This window comes from Orbicella franksi, chromosome 8, assembly GCF_964199315.1.
Source record: "Orbicella franksi chromosome 8, jaOrbFran1.1, whole genome shotgun sequence".
Taxonomy (NCBI): domain Eukaryota; kingdom Metazoa; phylum Cnidaria; class Anthozoa; order Scleractinia; family Merulinidae; genus Orbicella; species Orbicella franksi.
Window position 1 is genome coordinate 12,082,409 of NC_138152.1, and position 20,041 is coordinate 12,102,449.

Below are 20,041 nucleotides of genomic sequence, written 5' to 3' on the forward strand. Positions count from 1 at the left end.
AACTGGACTGTTCTTTACTTTTTTCCTAAAAGTGAACTGCTAACTATGAAAATCGTGAGTTAAATGTACCATTTGGACTGAATGAAATATACGTGATATGAACAGTCCACTTCAGGTGGTGTGAATTTTTTCATAATTATTATTTTTTATTTCGTAAATTTCTATTTCTAGTTTATTTATGTATTTAATTATTCTTTTAATTCACTTTTAAGTTTTTTTATTTCTATTTTTTTTTTAATTTTTGATTTTTAATTTCTTCTTTTTTTTGCACTCCACACTCCGCGCTTTTGGAACAGCCGGATTTTAAAACCAATTAGAGAGAGCGTTGTGCACGTGCTGACGCGGGAAAACCTTTACTCTAGCTGAACTGCAGTTTTTGCAGTCGTCGAATCGTCACCGAATGAAAACTGAAGTTTCTGTAATTTTTAACAAGTTCACTGAACTGTGTTGATTCTTTAGTAGCTTGTTGAATCAACAGTTACATGATGATTTGAAGTGATTTTGAATTCATTATTCACTTGTATTATTAAAAATCGCTTTCTTGATGTCATTTGGCCTTGTATATTGATAGTACACTTGGCTTTGCTTCGCGCTCAGGCCGCAAATGACCTACACATTTGCGGTCCGAATACAGGGCAACACACCCAAATACAGGGCCAATACATAGAGGATATTACACAAAGGAAAGAAAGATATGAATTTTATTTTGGAGTGGTAAAATGTTTTACACATACGCAGGGCCCCTTTTGATACCAGCCTATGGCTGATGGGGCTACCCTGCCTAAATAAAGATGACTCGACTTGACTTGACTTGACTTACACGAACGCAAATAAACAATATTTCCACGTTATTCACTTATTCACACCGTGATAAAACTGTCATTTTACCTTGATAATGATGTCAGCAACATCGAAACGTCGGACAACTGTAATTTTGTTATTGTGAATATTGCATTGTTTAAATAAATTTTTAGTTCGTACCTAATATTAAGTGCCTAACTAGGAGTCAAAAACCAGACGTTCTCGTTATTCCACGTGCAGTGCTAAAGCCTTGCCCATGAGTCGGTCTGTCATCGGCGCGTTTTCCTTCATTGCCTTTCTCTCTGTTAATAAGCTCCTAGACAAGAAGAAAACAATAGTATTGTTAAGTTCGTCTAAAAACATAATAAAATATCCTTTTTTAAAACATGGTTGTCACAGCTATCGCTTTTCAAAATTCTCTGACTTGTCCTTGGCTTTTTCCTGATAAGATTTAATTTTCCTTTAAAAATAAATACAAATGTCAGATGCCTCCCATTGCAGCCGTCCTTCCCCCCATTCATTTAAGGATTAGTTTTCAACAAATTCGCCTTCTTCATCAAGGACAAACATCGTTAAGATCACTGTGATCCGAAATTCACATTTCCTTTAGCCATCGATGGTATTAAATCAACGACGCTATAATTTCAATCATCCCTGACTATTTTTTTGTTCCGTTTGTTTTTCTTTCCAGAATGTCAATTTTCCCATTCTCAAGACAAAATCCCTGACTTTTCCCTGACACAAACGATTTTTTACTCCTGACCATTTTAATTCCTGACATGTGGTAAACCTGGAAAGTATTACACTTGAACAAAAGTACGTATTTACCTAACCAATTTATGATGTTGTTTTCGCGGGGAATTCAAAGCTGCGTAAATTAGGTATAAGTTGAAAATGTCTCTCTGTATGAAAAAAAAACAAAAAAAACAAAAAAAAACCGCGATATCAGTAATATTACTAACTACTTATTAACCGAGACTGAGGTCTTTATGGAAAATTTCAGACCGAGACCCTGCCGTATTGACCGAGCGATAGCGAGATCAATACGGCAAGGTTGAGGTCTGAGATTTTCCCGTAAAGACCGAACGTTCGAGGTTAGTAAGTTGTTTGTTATGTGGCTTTTTGCTTTGTTTTTGCAAGCCCGTAATCGGCCCGTGGGCATTACGGGAGAATGATGCCCTACAATTAGCCAATCAGAGCGCACGAGATGTCGGCTACAGGAACAAGCCACTGATATAATAAAGATAGACAATATCCTTTCACTAACCGAGCGCGAGGGCCCTTCTGAGTACTATCGGATCGAGCGCAGCGAGGTTAGCACAAAAAGGACCGAGGGCCAATACATGGAGTATATTACACGGAGGAAAGAAAGATATGAATTTTATTTTCGAGTGGTAAAATATTGTTTTTAACACGAGAAAATGAAACTCACATCTTCAAGACAGCGTGCAATTTTCATTTTATGTAGAGACAAACTGTCTGTTTGGACAAACAACCGTAGAAAAGTCAACAGTGAGGATGATATGGAAAATAGGCCACTCGGTTCCGGGATGTGGTTTCGTATGTATTTTACGAGTGGTGCATTTTCCTGCAAAACACTAGTGTCTATACAGTAAGCATTCTTATCGCACGAAACATTCACTTACTTGAGCGTTGCTGCCTCCAATATTAAGGATTTTGTAACGGAGCGGTTTCAAGATTTCAACAGCATTGCCAAAAATACCCTGTGACAAAAAAAGAAAAAAGTGTACATGAAGGAGTTGTAAACATGTTCTGGTAACGTTTGATGCACTAACATAAGGCAAACACTTTGATTCCCAAAAGTGATAAACTTGGAAATTCTCTTTACCATTTAGCCAAAATATTTGACTTTTTAGGGATATTTTCATTTACAATTCATAATTTTGACCAAGCAGATACGATTCAAGCCAACGAAGGAAACTCTTTATTTGACAAGAAAAAAATCCATACACCACAATAATAATGATAAAACAATAGTCACACATCAAGGGGTCAATTTAAGATTACACTGGTCGGTTAGCGGGAGCAGTAAAAACAAAAAAGCAAAAACAACAAACAAACAAACAAACAAACAAATCCAGAGATATTCGCGCCAAGAACGAGGAGTAAAAAAGGCGCGGAGATTCGGTTCTAAGGCCTGTTTTAGTTTGCATCAATCTTTTAGCTGAAAATACTTTTTACTGACCGTGAATATAGTAAGACTGACAAACTTAAAGAAGCCAATTACACTTAAAAATTGCTGAATTTCTTTAGGAAATTAACATTTAGAAAATAACATTTCACTGATCGTGATACAACTGATTAAATATAGTTACATAAACTTTCAACTTCATTTATTTTCTTTTCCGGCAGAACAATTGAACATATATAATAAGAAAGAGCACGTACATGTATGGAGAGTATCCAATTTAAGCCAGCTTACAATTGATTCAGTAGTTTCATTTGCTGCAACCAGTTTTCTTTAACCACAATAAAGAAAATGTCTTGCACGGTCTGTCAAACTGGAAAGGTCGTACTTTATTGTTTTTCCGAATCGTATCCGTTTCTGTATATTGGAGATGTTTTCACTGACCATAAGCAGCGAATGAAAAGTACCCATGAGTTTCTTGCACTTAAGGCACAAAAAAGAGCAGCTAAAAGAAACACACTGCCAAACAAGACTGGAACGACGAGCGCCCATTCAGCTTGCTGACGGCAAACAAGTTTAAACTGTACATGCAGAAGCTCTTTTTACAAGTCAAAAGGGGAAAAGCGGAACTAGTGGCTCGCGTTCTGTGTTATGTTCCTTGTGGAAACCCGAGATAATGACACAGCTACTGACTCGAGCTGCAATCTATTGATTTAATTCTGAAGACGACGGAGACGACTCGGAAGACGATGCACTATCAGGCTTTTCGAAAATGGACGGCTTTGTCGAACATACAGTCAAACCTCTATTAAGCAGCCCTCTATTAAGCGGTCACCCCCTATTAAGAGGTCACTATTCAAATTCCCGAAATTCACTTCACAAATTTACTGTATATTTGACTACCATTAAGCGGTCGCCTCTATTAAGCGGACGCGGTCACCGTTTGGACTTCCAAATTGGCTAACATTATTGTAATTCACCTCTATTAAACGGTCACGTTTTTACATTTGGTGATCAACTGGGGCACAGTTTTATGGTTACGAGGAACTTTCTCTAGCACTAGCGCTGAACAAAGTCAGTGACATGCTTCACCAAAATAAGTTGTGCAACCCAAAATCACAGAGGGGGGGGGGGGAGATTCTGCTCATAGTTTTTGGTGGATGAGGAGGGGGGTCAGAGCATAACTTACCTTTGTGGGCAGGGGGGGCACTATATAATATTTCTATATGTGAGGCTCATTTCCCCCCCCCCCCCATCTTTTGACACTTATTGCACAGTCCCCAACACAGACTAAATTTGCTTCATAATAATCTTTTGCAGAAACCAATTTTCATTTACCACCAAAAGGTTCATCAAACACAAGGTGACTAATTTGAACTTAAAATTTGCTTGAATTTCTTATACGGAACAACAAAGAAACAAAAAATAAGAAAGAAGAAGCAGTCATGAGTCATGACATAGATGAAGAGAAGCAACAGAACAAAGCAAAACAAAGCAAACTGCGTTAAGTTATTAAGGAATTTAGTAGGCGATAGACAAGTCCCCCTCCTGCTTTTACATCTATCATGGACACTGGACATCTCAATGTACCATCAAATCTACTGGGGGGATTTTTACTTGGAGCTTATAAGTGAAGACGCTTATTGTACCCTGTCAGCTTGTACAAATGATTGACAGAGGGTCAGTCCAACCTCTCTGGTTACGTCACAGTTAGTTCCTGAACCATCCCTGGAAAATCATACAATGTAAGGGAATTAGTAACATATAAGAATGTAGACGCCACTATTTAACAAATAGATTGCGTGCTGCCGTGCATCTGTTCAGTAATTGATCACAGTTAACGGCAAAATGTGCTATTGTAAGACCAAAAAAAAAGACAAAACAGCACACGAGGCGATGTCACGAATGTTCTTACCACATTTTGATGTCGTCTATGACCAATTACTAAATAGACGCACAGAAACATGAAATCTATTTGTAATATAAAACAAAAACAATAACAACAAACTGTTAATGATGCCATCTATATAGCTAGGGTTTATACACCTGGAAGGAGAGAGGCAGTGTGAGAGTAAAACGTTTTAATTTCCCAAGAACATAAGGAAATGTCCTCGGCCAGGGCTCGAACCCAGACCACTCAATCCCGAGTCCATCGCGCCTCTCCCACAATACTCTTCTACGCCTGCTGAAAACGCATCAATTAAAACGACGGCAGATTAAAACTCTGCTACAGCTCTACCTGACATAGTCTCTCAAGGATTCCATGAGTTTTACTGTAGCATCTTCATTCTTTGCTCCTAATGTACACATTAGCATGTGGACATCATTAAAAACCTGAGGGAAAAGAAGTTCGTATTGATGAAAAGGCGTAATAGACACAGTAGTCTCATTCGCAGCCATCGTCACGCAACGCTACTCGTTACTTCTATATTTGGGTAAAACTTTGTTATATTTCGATACCTGGTGTGCAAAAACTCAAAGACAATATCAATGACGCTTTGGGCAACGATAGGACAAGACTTTGGATTGGTGGAGCGGCGGGATTTGGCGCGACTCAGCAATATATGAGCGAATCTGCCATTGGATAAAATGAGCGAAGGAGTGTTGTTCGTGTTGGAAGGACCTACGTCTCGGTTTGGAAATCTTGAAAAGTTTAGCATAAATTTTTCAAGTTGGTCGTTTGTAATCCGTGATAATCTTCTCCATCCTTAGCCATCCTTGTTCTTTTACAGTTTATTATCATCTCTTTGGTGTTTTTCTATCTTAGTAAATTATTATTTTCAGGTTTCTTTCAATTTAAAGGCAATTTTGTACGTGGCCCAAACAACTCAAAATACCGTGACTGAGCTCCTTTAAGCAGCCGTTAGAGTGGAGTCCAAGTGTTGTGTGACGACCGAATAACGCCTGTGAAGGAGACTATAAGAAATTGAAACGCATGCGCAATAAAATAACAGCACGTACCAAAATATGATCATCCGTGTGTGACTCCCATAAGTGATAGAGATCTTTCCATCGACTACCAACATCAACACCTACAAGTAAAAATAAACAAAATCTGTTTATCACGCAACAATGAGGAAAAAAAAAGTCGTCACTTGCTACTATGTACAGAAATTCTTGCAACCTGACTAAGGACACTTGTAATGAAATGTTCTATGACCGTTTTAAAGATAACAAGAAAGAATAAAAAATGTGCTGACAGTGATGTTGCCACAAGAGCTCTTTGTGATGTACAACTAGAGAAATTAAGCGTCTAAAAAGCTACATATATGTCACCATATTCAACTCAGTTTTCTACGTACAAAATTACTTCACATTGAAGAAAGCCAAAAAATAATAGCTAGGAGTAATGGTAAACCGAAAAGAAACATTCAACTACACTATTTGTACGGACGAGAAACTAAAAATAGTGGCCTTTTTTTCAAGAGGAGAAGGTGAGGTCCTCATTCAAGACGCTTTGGAATTAAAGGTACTTCATATATGTACATGAACCCACGCCCCCAACCAAGGTCCCAATTCAAGACACTTTTGGATTTAAAGGTACTTCATATATGTACCTGTGCCCACGCCCCCAACCAATATTAGGATTAAATATTGCCAGACCCTTACAACCGCATCATCCCTAAATGCATCTTGCAGTAAGAAGCAGGGAGAAAAGTGAATTTTTCTTTAAAAAATAAGTTCAAAATCGTCGCAATGAGGTTAGAGCAGTTATTATCCATATACTCTTCATATCAATTTTTTGACCATGAGTCAATTGGTGTATTGTTCAGTGGATATCATGGATTTGAAGTTGGCTCGTCTAACGGTGAATAGGCCATATTTGTATCCCCGGTATTGGACTGGACCTAGCTTGCAAATGAGGCTAAGGCGAGGAGTCTTTTCAAGTGCAAATGACATTAACCTCTTGTCAAAGATATTCCCCCACGTGAGCCTCCATTACAAGTAGTCAGCTGAAAAAATAGAAATATCAAGAGCTAAAAGGATAAAATGATCTAAGTTTAAGGTGGACATCTCCCACAGGCGGACATGGCCATCTCGCTGTTCCTGACTGAATTTTACTTGTTGTTCTGAACTCTCTTTGAGGCGACACCTAGAGTTGTTCCCCAGGGTGTGCACCTTAGAGGGGGATCAACTAACTTTACGCTAACCTTCCATTTGAAGTCTGTAAAGAAGTGACGAGGCATCCACTAAATCGAGCATGGCACCAGAATGACAGCGCTTTCCAACCTTGTAAACACGAAAAAAAGCGTTCACAGTGCGGAACTCTTACAAGTTAGCACTACAGTTAATTACCGCAACCAAATTCACAAAAAGTCAATCATAAACCGTGTCTACTGTCTTGATATCCAACGATATCAAGTCCCTGATCTGATATGGCTACGATATCATGCTCGCTTGGCCGAATTTGGGTGCGGAAATCGTATCTCTTTAGTACGCTTCGGGGGCATATCAGGCTAGTTTGGTCGAGCCAACCAAAATACCCATGGCGATACCAAACGAGAGTAAGATTAGGTATAAGTACTGCACCAAAACGCCAGTCTGGAAACAGCTCTTTTCGTCAAACACTTGTGAAAGTAGGCAAGTTTGAGGCACTATCAGAAACGCAATCACGATCGAAATGAACGCGGCATCTTCGCACGGGTTGACACTGTCGAGAGTACAACTAGTGCTGGTGGACTGCACAAGTCGAGACGTACATCTTTTTCGGTATGAATTGCCAAGGGCCGCCAACCTCGTTTTCAGGTAATTTCTCTGGGAGCGAGGTTGGAAGGCAGCGGTTTTCGTCGCGACGTAGCTAAGCAACCTATCACGTCATCATTACGGAGCGACTCCTCGGACTAGTTCCTGATTGGCTTATAAACCTTGGAAACCCTTTGAGCGGCAATTGTTACCCTGGTCGACTGCAGGGACGGTTTGCTTCCTGCAACCTCAATTTCTGTACCCAATTACAAACTTCGCCTCACGAGACGTGTATTTTCCTTTCTTTTTTCCTTCAAAATTACATGGGAACGAAGAACAAAAACGAAATGAAAAATCATCGGAAAGTTCAAACCGAAAAGTTCTTCTTACCTCCTCATCATAAATGTCTACTGCAGCCTGATGCTCTCCCTGATAAAAAAGTGAGAAATACACAAACTGTAAACGAACAAACAAACAAACAAATAAACATGCAGATGAAAAAAGTAAGTGTATAAGTTTAGACAGAGACAGAGCGTACATGTATGTCAAGTGAAAATGAGAAATCAAACAAACGACAACTTATTTGAGCCCGGCAAGTCAATCAAAATTTGGTGGAGAGCTGAAGAAAACGAAATTGAAAATATATATATAATCGAAGTTGTAGTGTCCTTCAAATGAAGATAATGACCATTAAACATACAATTGTACACCAACTCTATATACAAAATAGGTTTAGAGTGGACAACACACCATGGCGTTAGCATGGGTCAGTTATATTAACAAAATGTTCTACACCACAAAGATCCTACCCGCGTGAATGCTGCAGATTAACGCTACTTCAATAGGCTTGAAAACTCCTGATCTTTTTATGCGAACACAGTGCATCAAGAGCATTTGAGTTAAAGATAAACTAGTTCATGGAATGTCATATTTACCTTTTCGATGTGATAGAGAGCCCAGTGCCAGTAATTATGACAGGCTAGCATTGCTCCCATCTAAATAAGGTAACACAGACCATTAGTGTGCGTTTTGACAAAACTGTTCTGCAAGCATGCTACAAAAATTCATGCACATAACCACTGCCGAGAAAAAATAATTCTCACACGTTCAGAGAGCTGATAAAATGCATGCTGCACAGAGAAAATATGCATAACGTACCACGTCCCAGGAAAATTCCTAGAGCATGATCACCTCCCTTCCCTCAAAAGTCATATGTTCTAACCCTGAGTTCCCCTGAACGGGCATGATGGGGGAGGAAAAAAAGGCAGAATTCAAGCTTGTTTGTCCCGAAAGAAAAATGTTGGGTAATAGACCTATTGGCGTGTAGAGTGGCTGTAAAGTACCACTCGTCATTTGCGTTTTTGGCTAGCCCTACGGGGAAAAGACTGCAGACTTTATTTACCGTCCAGTCATTGAGCGTCTTGCTTAAAAATGAAATGCCATCATCCTGCCGTCCTTCCATCTCAAGAACATGGGCCTCTGCATGAGTGCTCCAGCAGTCTCTTGGATTCAGTTCTAAACCCTAAACGACAATGATCAAAACACAATACCTTCAAGCTTTTCACAAAGGTATACATTGTACGTTTCATTTCAAAGCCAGTTCAGCATAAAATATTGGAAGGGCTTGAGGGGAGGGATGGGGAGGGGATGATGTCTCTCTCTCCCTTGTAAACAAATTTGGCATCTTCCCTCTTGTGGTCAGTTAACTTCGTCATAAATTGTTAGTGTAAATTCCCATTGATACATTTGAAATACGTGAATTTTGTTCTTTAAAATGATTCCGTTACACCATACATCCCAGCCTGAAGCCTGCATTGTTAATTTTAATTACGAATTGGATCACTGAATCCGGAGTCTAAAACACTATCAGTTACTATAGGCTGTCATCCTTGGGGGCGGGGTGGGAAAATTCCCAGGTGAAAAGGTTGGGGAGGTTCGTTTCCTCGCCTAGGGAGGTAAATCATGGACTTTGGTGTATCTTAGGGTGTTTAGGAGGAAATATCACTATTCTCAGCTGTCATGGTATCTCTTAGGGTTGCACTCAAATATAAATATGTTAAGCAAACACTGGGGTCAAATAAAGCTTGAGCCGTTCCCAGATTGATCTAATTAAAGGGTCTAATTCAAATGTTCCAATAAGCAACTCCAACCTTTTCTCATTAGAGTCCCAACACCTCCCCCCCCCCCCCCCCTTCTCCAGGGGGAGAGAGAGCTGTCATGCTTGTATGGCAATCAAAACACAAAATGTACAGAGAATTTACGGCGGCCGAACACAGCTTTGATACCTGTGTTTCATTCTCCTTTTTCTCTAAAATCCTTGATCCCTTGGTCGCCGAAAATTGCAACAAGCAAGTTAACAACACAAACTTCGGATTTTTTATGGCTAAGCTGACGTATGTGCCATCGCCATGGCAACATGATTAAATATAAACAGGCTTTTAAAATTGGTTTTGTTTGTTTGCAGAAAATCTAGTCATTAGATTTTCTTTTTCACTTGCATGCAACAAGATTGTAACAATGCTCACAAGTTAACACTAATTTAATAATAGTATAACAGAGAGATCTTTAATTATCCCTTGTAGAAGGTTACATGTAACTGGAATATCTAGAATTGCCTCTGTTAAATTTCAATTTGTTTTCAATATTTCAGTTACTTGATTTCTAAAGTATTTTTGTGTCAAAGTTCATGAAATTCTAACTTGTGCTTCTCGAGCAATAGGCGTATTTCCAAGAAAGCTATTCCGCATTCAATCACAATTTTTTGCCTTACTAAGCATGCACTGCATTTAACTGGGTTCTTTTGGTAAAAATGAAAAATCTGAGAATTGCTGGGTTCTTTGCATCGTTACCTTTTCTAACATACATTTTTAATAAAAGAGTAAAGCCATAAATACACTGTACGTGTTCAATTATGAAGAAAAAAAAGTACAGATAGCAAGGGCATTGACCAAATAAAATGAGCGCTGTATCGACGCAATGTCTGCTTTGTGTAATCCTTGTGCACGCACTGAATCGCATTAGCAAGAGTGCGTGTGGAAATTGTGTTCGGCCACCTTAAGTGAGTCCTACCTTCAGTGCACGCTTTTCTGCCTCCTTATAAAATCCAGTTTCTACCAAGCCAAATGCATACATTCCCTGAAGATATCTAAAGTTGACAACATAAAAATATTATCGACTGAAGATAAAAATTATAATTCACAAAGGTGTGTGTAGTTAGTGATTTAAATTACATGTGCATATATTATTCGAGACTACAACTGTCGGACAGTAGTGATACAGGTATTAATAAATTAATGGCATTGATTACTAGTTAAAAGATATTGTGCTGTGTTACATTCACATATAAATTTCTACCGTTATTTTTTTAAAATTAATATTCAAATAAAAAGACTAACAATGAGACTTCAAAATAATTCAGTTATGGCACATTGATCTTAGTTAGTGATTATTTCTACCTAAATGCACTCAAACCTCTCCATTGACCTACAGTTGTAAAGGGGGCTATGACCCTTTGCCAAAAACACATACCAATTAATTATAATTATGATTGTGACCGTCAGAGTGGAGTTTATTTATAAAGTCAGAGATCTCTCCTTAGTAGTTGCCTCCGGTACCTAGCCATAAGTAACACTTTTGCATCAGATTGTTTGAATTTTTCTGTAATTATTTTGAGTACCAGTATGTTCAATCAGCATCCATCTTAACTGAACCAGTCTCCTTAGCTAATTGGATAGTCTGCCTGACAATGAATCTGTATTCTGTTCTCAAGAATTCTACTAGCATTTAATCACTTAATTATATGGTGTAGCTACATGAATATTTCTCACCCATAAAGCGGGATATTTTCCTTCCAACGCGGGAGCACACGCGCAATAGAATCTCTAATCTGAGACTGGTAGCCGAGGTAGAAGTATGAGTCGTGGGCCATTTTCAATGCAAACATGTCAGTTGGATTCTCTATCAGTATGTCTTCCCAGGTTAGACAAGCTTGGGCAGTATTTCTACAAGAAAGATCAATTGAAAACATGGCAAAGTTTACATAATCTGATATGAAGGGATGCACAAGAAGTTTGGTGCTGTAATGCCCAGTAAGTGGGTAATTGGACTTCTGTTTGATAGTATGGTCTGTTTTTAATGTCTGGATGCAACAAGAAAATCTATTGTTTAATCTAAATTAAAACATGGATTGAACTTCCACAACCCTCTTTCCACCTGACTTGGGGAACATGGTAAAAATAATGCCAGGGAAACTAGTAACAATGAAAACTACATGTATCATTTCATTCAGGACTACAGCGTAAATTGTATACCACAACAGAAGGTTGCTACGTGTAAATGTAGTTTCAGTAGGCCACCTGGGCTTCAAAGGATGTTTTTGCAAGGGAATAAAAAGAAAGGAAAAAAATGCATCAATTGACACTCACACTGCACACTGCACTGTACATAGCAGAACCAAAAAAACTGTGGTAAGACACCTATACATGTAACTTAGTATGGGTCACTGCAAAACGTGGACCATCAATCTGGACCCCTTAGCGGACCCCCTTTTGGACCCCATCTGGACCTCTTTGAGAACCCTTCTGGACCCCCTTCTAGACCCCCTTCTGGACCCCCCTCTGGATCTCCATCTGGACCCCCTTCTGAACACTCACCTGGACCCCTTATTTTTTTCTTCCAGAAAGTACGGGCTCCTGATTTAAATAATTTTCAGAACATAACGCGATGAAGTCATTCATTCATCTGCAATTCTTGTCATTTTAATTAACTGCCTTTTCCAGTTTAACATACTCTTGTGTTCCTTGTGGAGGTCGATTAAGATGATTTCCGCACAACCTTTGAGCATATAATGGTAAAAATTAAGTTACCAAAAAAGCCTCATAGGATGGTAAAATTTGGAATGAAGGTAAGAAGATCTTATTGAGACTTAAGCTCTCAAGCTGACCCCGTGAGACTTGAAGTTATCCATACTTCAATAAAAACAGACGTTTCACGTTAACTGAAAACACAATAACACAAGCATTAAGCATTCTTATGAGGTTCGACATTAAATTTTTTGAGAATGCGAGGGAATTTAATCGTGGGGTCACCTAGAGAAATGAATTACCATGAGATCTTTTAAATAGTATTCAAAAAGGTGCCATGCTGTGTGCAGATTTTTAGTAAATAAGTTTAACACTTATTGCTTGAACTTTGAGCAGAATCCGTCTTAAAATTTCTCTGTTCTAAGGTGAATGAGCACTTCCTGTTCAGGCCACTAATCTGGGTCAGACCACGCAGAAAGGTAGTTTAAAATTTACCTAACTCAGTTAAAAGAATCCATGGCAACCGTTAACCCAGTTTAAGTTCAATGAACTTAAACTGGGTGAACGGTCAATGAACTGCCAAAAATGCGGCCCTGCCATTATTCACACAATGCTGTGTGAATTCATTAATTTCTTCACATTTTGCTCACTGATTAAATAGACTTCATCATGTTATGTTCTAAGTTTAATTATTTAAATCAGGAGCACGTATTTTTTGGAAGAAAAAAAATAACGGGTCCAGATGGGGTCCAGAGGGGTCCAAAAGGAGCTCCACTAGGGGGTCCAGATTGAGGGGTCCACGTTTTGTACCGAACCACTTAGTATTAGTCTTAGTCTTGTACCTAGTCATGTACCATACCCCCCCCCCCCCCCAAGAAAATAATAATAATAATCAAATCAAATCAAATCAACAATATAAATCCAGGTTAGGTGTAAACTTTAGAAGAACATAAATGAGGAATTAATGTGTATGGAAAACCAATTCAATATTCTCTAGTCTCTTAGGAAAAAAAAACCTCAAGAATTTGTGCTGATGGATGATAATACAGGGGGTGTAATAAGCAAATTAACAGGATTGTGTATTAAAACTAAATATGTTAAGTTAACTCTTACCCCTCTGCCCACTCTTTCACAGCCTTGACATGGAGCTTTTCTCGGTTTGTAATGTCACTCTTAGCAGCTAAAGACTCCAGTACCTGCATGTTATTCCTAAGTTCTTGATCAACATGAATCCCTTTGCCAGATGCAATCAGTTCCAAACCACAAGATACCACATGCCCCATTACTGAAGAAAAACACATTTAAATGTATATGATTATTAATTAACTTATTAAATAACTTTACTATTTTGTACTTCCAATGATTATTCTTAACAAATGTATGCTAATTAATAATAATAATAATGATAGCTTTTTTAAATAATAATAATAATAATAATAATAATAATAATAATAATAAACAAACTTTATTGAGTATTTTTCCATATAAACTTAAATCTTACATGTATCAGGGAAAAATTCAGAAATTCTGTTGTTCCTTAAGTTTTTTTCCCTAAAATAATTTCTGTAAAAAAATTCAATAGCCTTAAGGTACCTAGATAATTTGCACACTCTTCAAGCATTAACAAGCATAAGTGGCTATGTACACAAGTAAAGGTAAATTAATGTGAAATGATAGTAATATGTATACTCTAGGCAATTCCTACCCTACATGTCCCTATTTTTAATAGAGGAAAGAATAAATGTTGTAGAAATGTTAAAGAGAAAATAAATAATAGTAACAACTATTTTGAAATTTTTATAGAGCCATTTCCCAATGGTTCAATTAGCATAGTTACTGTACAAGCTAATTTTTTTAAGCAACTACATGTACATGCAGTTATTTAATGTTAATAATATTGTTAAGCAGACAGTGCTCAATATCTCACATTAAGGTGGCCCAAAACAGTTTTCTGTCTTGTTTTTTTGTTTGTTTTTTTTTTTTGACTTATTAAGAACTGGCGCAATTTTTTCAGGCTTGGAACTGTACTTTTTTGAATGGCTGTGCTATGTTTTAAGGTAATCTTCACTGTGCCTTTCATTGTGTTTAAGTCATAAATTAAGGTTGCACTGTCCTGTTGCATAATAAGCAACAAACTAGACCCACTTTTTACCATCAATTGAATCTATCTTAAAAACTAAGCCAGTGACCCCATATTTTTTTATAAAAATCTTTTTATTACACACAGAAGAAGAAACAAGCAAGATTACAAAAAATTCTGTGGAGTGGATTTTTCTTAAATTAAGAAAAATGGAAATTTCCAAGTTGGGGAAATTCCACTCCAGAATTATTTTTACAATTTCACAAATGCATTCCGCTTTTGCTGTGGAATATTTTTATGCATTAAAAAAGTACATAGGTAATATCTGTAGGATCACTAGATCAGTTTTTGAGATATTAGCTTCGTGGATAGGGTATTTTAGCGCGCGTTCTACGCGCAAATTAAAATCCTGCTTCTTTGTGTTTTCGAAGTGTCTGTGAAGAGGATTTAGATACAGTTTTGAATAACTAGTAGATTTATGTTAATAATAAGATTGTTTGCTATCTGTCTCTATGCGCACGATAGTTGACTTGGGCTGTGCCCTAATGTCAACTATCATGTGATAGAAATCTCGAGCCCATAATCAAATTGTCAAGTAGAAAGTGGGAGAGTATCATTAAATTCAATATTAAAATACTCTTTGACTTGTGACATTAAGCAATCCCAGAGTCATTGGATTAAACTGAAGATCTGATATAATAAATATAATGGTGTAAATTAAACTTGTAGTTCTTTGCTGTATTAGGACTGTCTAACTCTTTAGTTACCAAAATCAGGATCAGCTTTCATCATCTTGGAAAGTGAGCCCTCAATCCCACCCACAGTAGGTTCATCATACCATCCTGTGTACTGAAGAAAATGATTGTATGCATAATCAGCAAAGAACAATATCTATGAAAACAATAAGCCAGCTCATTAAAAACCCAGCTGGCTTTTCAGGCCTTCACAGCTCCTATGGCATTATACAGCTCCAAGGTTTACCCATTGCAAGTCTTTGCTTCAATCAAGTGAAATTTCAGCCTCATTCAAGCTCTCTTCCAGCCAGCCCTTAGTGACATCCCTGTGTAAAGATCTCTCAAGCGTGCTTACAGTATCATCAACCTACAGAGATGTCTATAACTTATCACACTCATCACATAAAAGCCAAAAACTGGATCATGCATATATGCATTACTGGTATGTAAGGGAGGTAGGGCTACCTAGAGATTAGTGCAAGTGCTAGACTCTGTATGAAGCCCTGGATTTGAGCCCTTGCTGAGCAATGGGGTCTCTGTGTGGTGTTCTTGGGCAAGACACGTCACTCTCACAGTACATGTACCTTTATCTCCACCCAGGTGTACAGTACACGTATAAACTAACCTGTGTTAAAGTAGCATCATACATTTTTGCTGCCTCATTGTTAGTCGTTGACAGTGGCAACCCTTCACTTCTCCAAGCCTTAAATTAATTGAATAAAATATAAATGCTAATAACCTGTTACTAACTGAGCTCTAGAGCCATATTGGGGAATATTGGCCTGAGGCTGTGGCAGTATGGAGCAAGCAGAGCGAAGTTTGTACAAAAATAATTGAGTGGCGATTTTTCCTAGTAAAATTGAAGCAAGTTAAGTTATTACGTTGTGTAATATATGGCACTCCATGGAAGTTGTTAACTTTGAAATTGACAGCTTTCAAAAACACAAAAAGACATGGCTTCTGACCATTTCCAGGGAAACAGTCTATATAATTACTAATAATAATTATGGCAAAATCCTGACCATGAAAGAACCAATCAGAATGCCCAGTTTAACCTCAAGACTACATGTACCTTGTCATAAAATAATGATTCCTATTGATTGCTTTAATAATGATAGGATATACATTCTTGTACATTAATTAACTCCTCAAATTATTCAATATAATATGCACAACCTTAATCTTTAGCTTTCCATTCAAGGTATCGGCAAAAATCACCACCACCTAAGGTTAACTACTATTTTTTAGGCAATAATTTGAGAGGAATGGCTCCCTGAAAGGAACTTTGGTCAACCATTGGCCAACAAGTAACCAACAGATTACTGAATTTGACTATAAAACTCAAGATACTGGCAAAAAATGTACATGTAAATGGAATATTGCCCTATAGTGTACTCCATTCTGCCAGCAAGGAAAACTTGGAAATCTCTAAAACCTTTTTTGTACATGAATGATTGAACCACAGTGAGTGTTACTGTACATATCTGACCATAAGTGGTATATACTTCACACATACAGTACAGTACAAATTAATTAAATTGTTTACAAGTACTGTACTCCATTTTGTGATAATCAATTCCATATACCTGACAAGTATTTTCTACATGTATCCATAGTTAATAGAGAGGAATGGTTATGAAGCCCAGCAAACATCAAAGGAGCAAACAAAGATGCCAAGATTTATGTTGAAAGGTCCACGACTGTGCACAATCTTTTGTTTTGTGTTCATACACTATGCAAGAGTTATGTAACCAAAATGTTTCTATCGGTTAGTTCCTCTGTCACTATAAGTAAACAGCATAGTGTTTTGTGCACGGTCAAGGCCAAAAAAGAGAACAAAAACATACAACAGAGAACTTTGTCGAGTTTCATAACCATTCCCCTCCTACAAAACTATAATGTGTCATTCTTCCGTAGGTGAGTTTAATGAATGTAAGTGCAGAATACATGTAGGTTAATGCAGATAGGTTTAAACCATCACCCTTGTTTTATGGTACATGTAAGTATCAGTTAGGTATAGTCTGAGGGTGCCTGCTGCTTGACACTTGCCACAGGCTTGCCTAAAATTGCCATGGATACCTCCAGAATAGGCCATTTTACAAATTATGGTATGCTCAATCAGTTACCTGGCCTATGAATGCAAGAAAGGCTGGAGTTGATCTTGCTTTGATGCAAACTTCTCTGCTTTTCTCATTTAAATGCTAACTAGTTAGCATGCGAACAACTTGATTTACAAAACAAAAGCAGTGAAGTCTGTATCAAAACAAGCCACTTTGACATTCAAAGGCTAGGTCAATGAGCATACAACTGTAAAATTAACAAATTGATGTCAGGTTTTCATGCGCCTATCCTGTTTTTGATCATGAATTTCGTCATAACATTGTCAAAGTAGCTGTGGATCCACAAGGTGATAGCCGAGTGGATCCGCAGACTACTTTGACAATGTTATGACTAAATTAAATTCATTGTCCATAACAGGAAAGACGCATTAAAAACTGGCGTCAGTTTGTCTTTTACGATAAAAATTTGTCAAATTGTCCGTCCTCGCTCGCTGACGCATCGCATAAATTATAAATTCATGTGTCTGTCCGCTTATTGACAATAAAATTAGCCAATGAGCGTGTGAGAATTTCTGCAGTTATCGTAAAATGGTATATTGCTTCCTATTGATTTTATCGAACGCTGATTTCGGTTTTATATAATCGAACGAACAAACTTCATTGAACTGGAATTCACGCGTTGAAATTTGTTAAGGAGGTCTCGCCTCTAATCTAGAACCCTGAGGCGATAACGGAATCTCACTCGATGACAACCTACATGTACTTTCAAACAAATAAAAATTTTCGAGTTTCAAAACAACAACTAAAACAATTTAAACAACAACAAAGCCCTGCGTGGAAATGTGATGAAATTTAGTTAAGCTTAAGTAGCGTTATAGCTAATGTTAAAATCATAAGAGAGTGGTTTCCACAAGATTAACTTTAAGTTATGTGCAGAACACCAAGAGAGCGTGACCGGGGAACGTAAGACATTCTGGCAAATTTTGGGCAAGATGGCGCTCCTAAGCCTTCTACTGACATAAAATTGAACAAGGTAGGGCGTTATGAGACGATACTCACGTCGACATCTCTCCAATTGCTGTGCAAATAGGACATTTCAAGAGCTTTGCTGTCCCTCCGTCGCCCACCGTCACGAAACTCCGCGTAATCCCACGCAGTCTGGTTTGCAATCTGACGAGTCCACCCCACGGTCAGCGGTTGTCCATCCAGTAACCCAACAGCCGAGGAGACTCTGGGCTCGAATTAACAAATTGACGTCAGTATTTCATGCGTCTTTCCTGTTATTGATGATGAATTTCGTTATAACATTGTCAAAGTAGCTGTTGTCCATGAGGCGATAGCCGATTGGATCCGCAGACTACATTGACAATGTTATGACGAAATTCATTGTCAATAACATGACAGACGCATGAAAAACTGACGTCAATTGTTTTTTTACGATAACAAATTGTCAAATTGTCCGCTCGCATCGCATAAATTATAAATTCATTTGTCTGTCCACTTATTGACAATGAAAATTAGCCAATGAGCGCGCAAGAATTTCTGCAGTTATCGTAAAAGAAATTAAATCGAAATCATTAAGAGGATGAAGCCAAGAAAATAAGATATTTAAGACGATGAGTAATGATCTGTGCGCCATCTCAAACTTCGGACATGTTCGCTCAAATTTACAGAGCCAAGTATGGAGCCGCCATGTTGGTGTACCTCTTGCATACGGCTGCCATGCCTGAAATTTGAAATGACTAATCAGGATTCAGCAGGCGGGAAAAACTCTACTGTCCCCCCTACTGTCCTGAATTCAATATAAGTTAACAGGAAAAGCATTGAAGTCGGGCAACTTTTATCACTGGAAACCGCATCAAATATTCACGAAAAGGAATTTATAATTCCAAAACCCGTATCAGATTGTAAAAAGTGAAAATTATGAAACATTTTGAGCCTCCAAGCTTCTAATTTGGCGCCAACGTCAGGCAACTCGCTTGCAGTTCGTCGAGTATCGCCAGGTAGGATGATAGTTGTGTTATTCTGAACAAAATATGTAGTTCCTTGTCAAATTAAACCCGGAAATCCTCAAGTTAATTATTAGAACAGGCCAAAGCATCAGTTGCACTGTTTTTATTGACGGTCGTACAGGGGTATTTTCGTGATGCGTGATTAGCTGATTTTATTTTCCGTTAAACATGAATTTAAGAAATTATTCTTCGCGATCGTGACCAGAAGTTTTTCCGTGACTCGTGAAGAACATATCTTGAATTATTAAACGATATTCGTGATTTCACCTCTCTATTCTACGTTATTTTGAGACACGAGTCCTCCGAATGGTTAGAGTCATCTATCGAGAGTGACTTAGGTGTGCGATTTGCAATATGGAGCCTTGACGTAGCCTTTCACGATTTTGCTTTCTTCAAACACTCTTTCCAGTGTAAGAACAGATTATAGCTGGTTTTCACACGACGTCACTAAAATTCAAACGACAAAACTATTGATCGTCCTGAGATTTTACTTTAATGATGTATATGGGCTGCTGAAAACTACTATTCATACAAATTTTCGCTCCGAATGGGTTCTTGGTTTTGTGGTACACTACGCTTGAATTTCTAAGCTTTTGCGTGACGCGACATAATACATGACGGCCTAGAGAGCTGTCATGATGGTTAAAAAATTGACTTATTTTGGGGAATTTGGCTATCTGAACAGTTAATGTCTTAGAAAAGGTATTATTTTAATGTTTT

The 20,041-nt window shown here is 37.9% G+C and overlaps 2 protein-coding genes across 3 annotated transcripts in view; both read right to left on the reverse strand.

Moving 5' to 3' along the window:
* The window catches only part of LOC145495357 (tetratricopeptide repeat protein 38-like), a 243,699-nt gene that overhangs the window by 14,597 nt on the left and 209,061 nt on the right, over nt 1-20,041 (reverse strand). The window lies entirely within an intron of this gene.
* LOC145495358 (tetratricopeptide repeat protein 38-like) lies at nt 251-18,508 on the reverse strand. Its single transcript, XM_081474970.1, has 16 exons — nt 18,369-18,508; nt 15,875-15,952; nt 15,283-15,364; nt 13,549-13,720; nt 11,461-11,634; nt 10,703-10,778; nt 9,036-9,155; nt 8,569-8,628; nt 8,024-8,062; nt 7,102-7,180; nt 5,912-5,982; nt 5,190-5,284; nt 4,600-4,678; nt 2,448-2,525; nt 1,630-1,703; nt 251-1,117 (listed from the first exon to the last, which is right to left on the reverse strand). Exons 1-16 carry the CDS (start codon nt 18,402-18,404, stop codon nt 1,027-1,029), a joined length of 1,404 nt encoding a protein of 467 aa, XP_081331096.1. The 5' UTR covers nt 18,405-18,508; the 3' UTR covers nt 251-1,026.

What these genes read in the sequence shown, in the direction of transcription:
- LOC145495358 (XM_081474970.1), bottom strand. Translation starts at nt 18,404, where the DNA reads ATGTCCTATTTGCACAGCAATTGGAGAGATGTCGAC. An exon ending in GAAAGCTGATCCTGATTTTG is followed by an intron (nt 13,721 to 15,282) that starts GTAACTAAAGAG and finishes GTTTTTCTTCAG; the next exon opens with TAATGGGGCATGTGGTATCT. An exon ending in TCCTTGAGAGACTATGTCAG is followed by an intron (nt 4,679 to 5,189) that starts GTAGAGCTGTAG and finishes ATGATTTTCCAG; the next exon opens with GGATGGTTCAGGAACTAACT.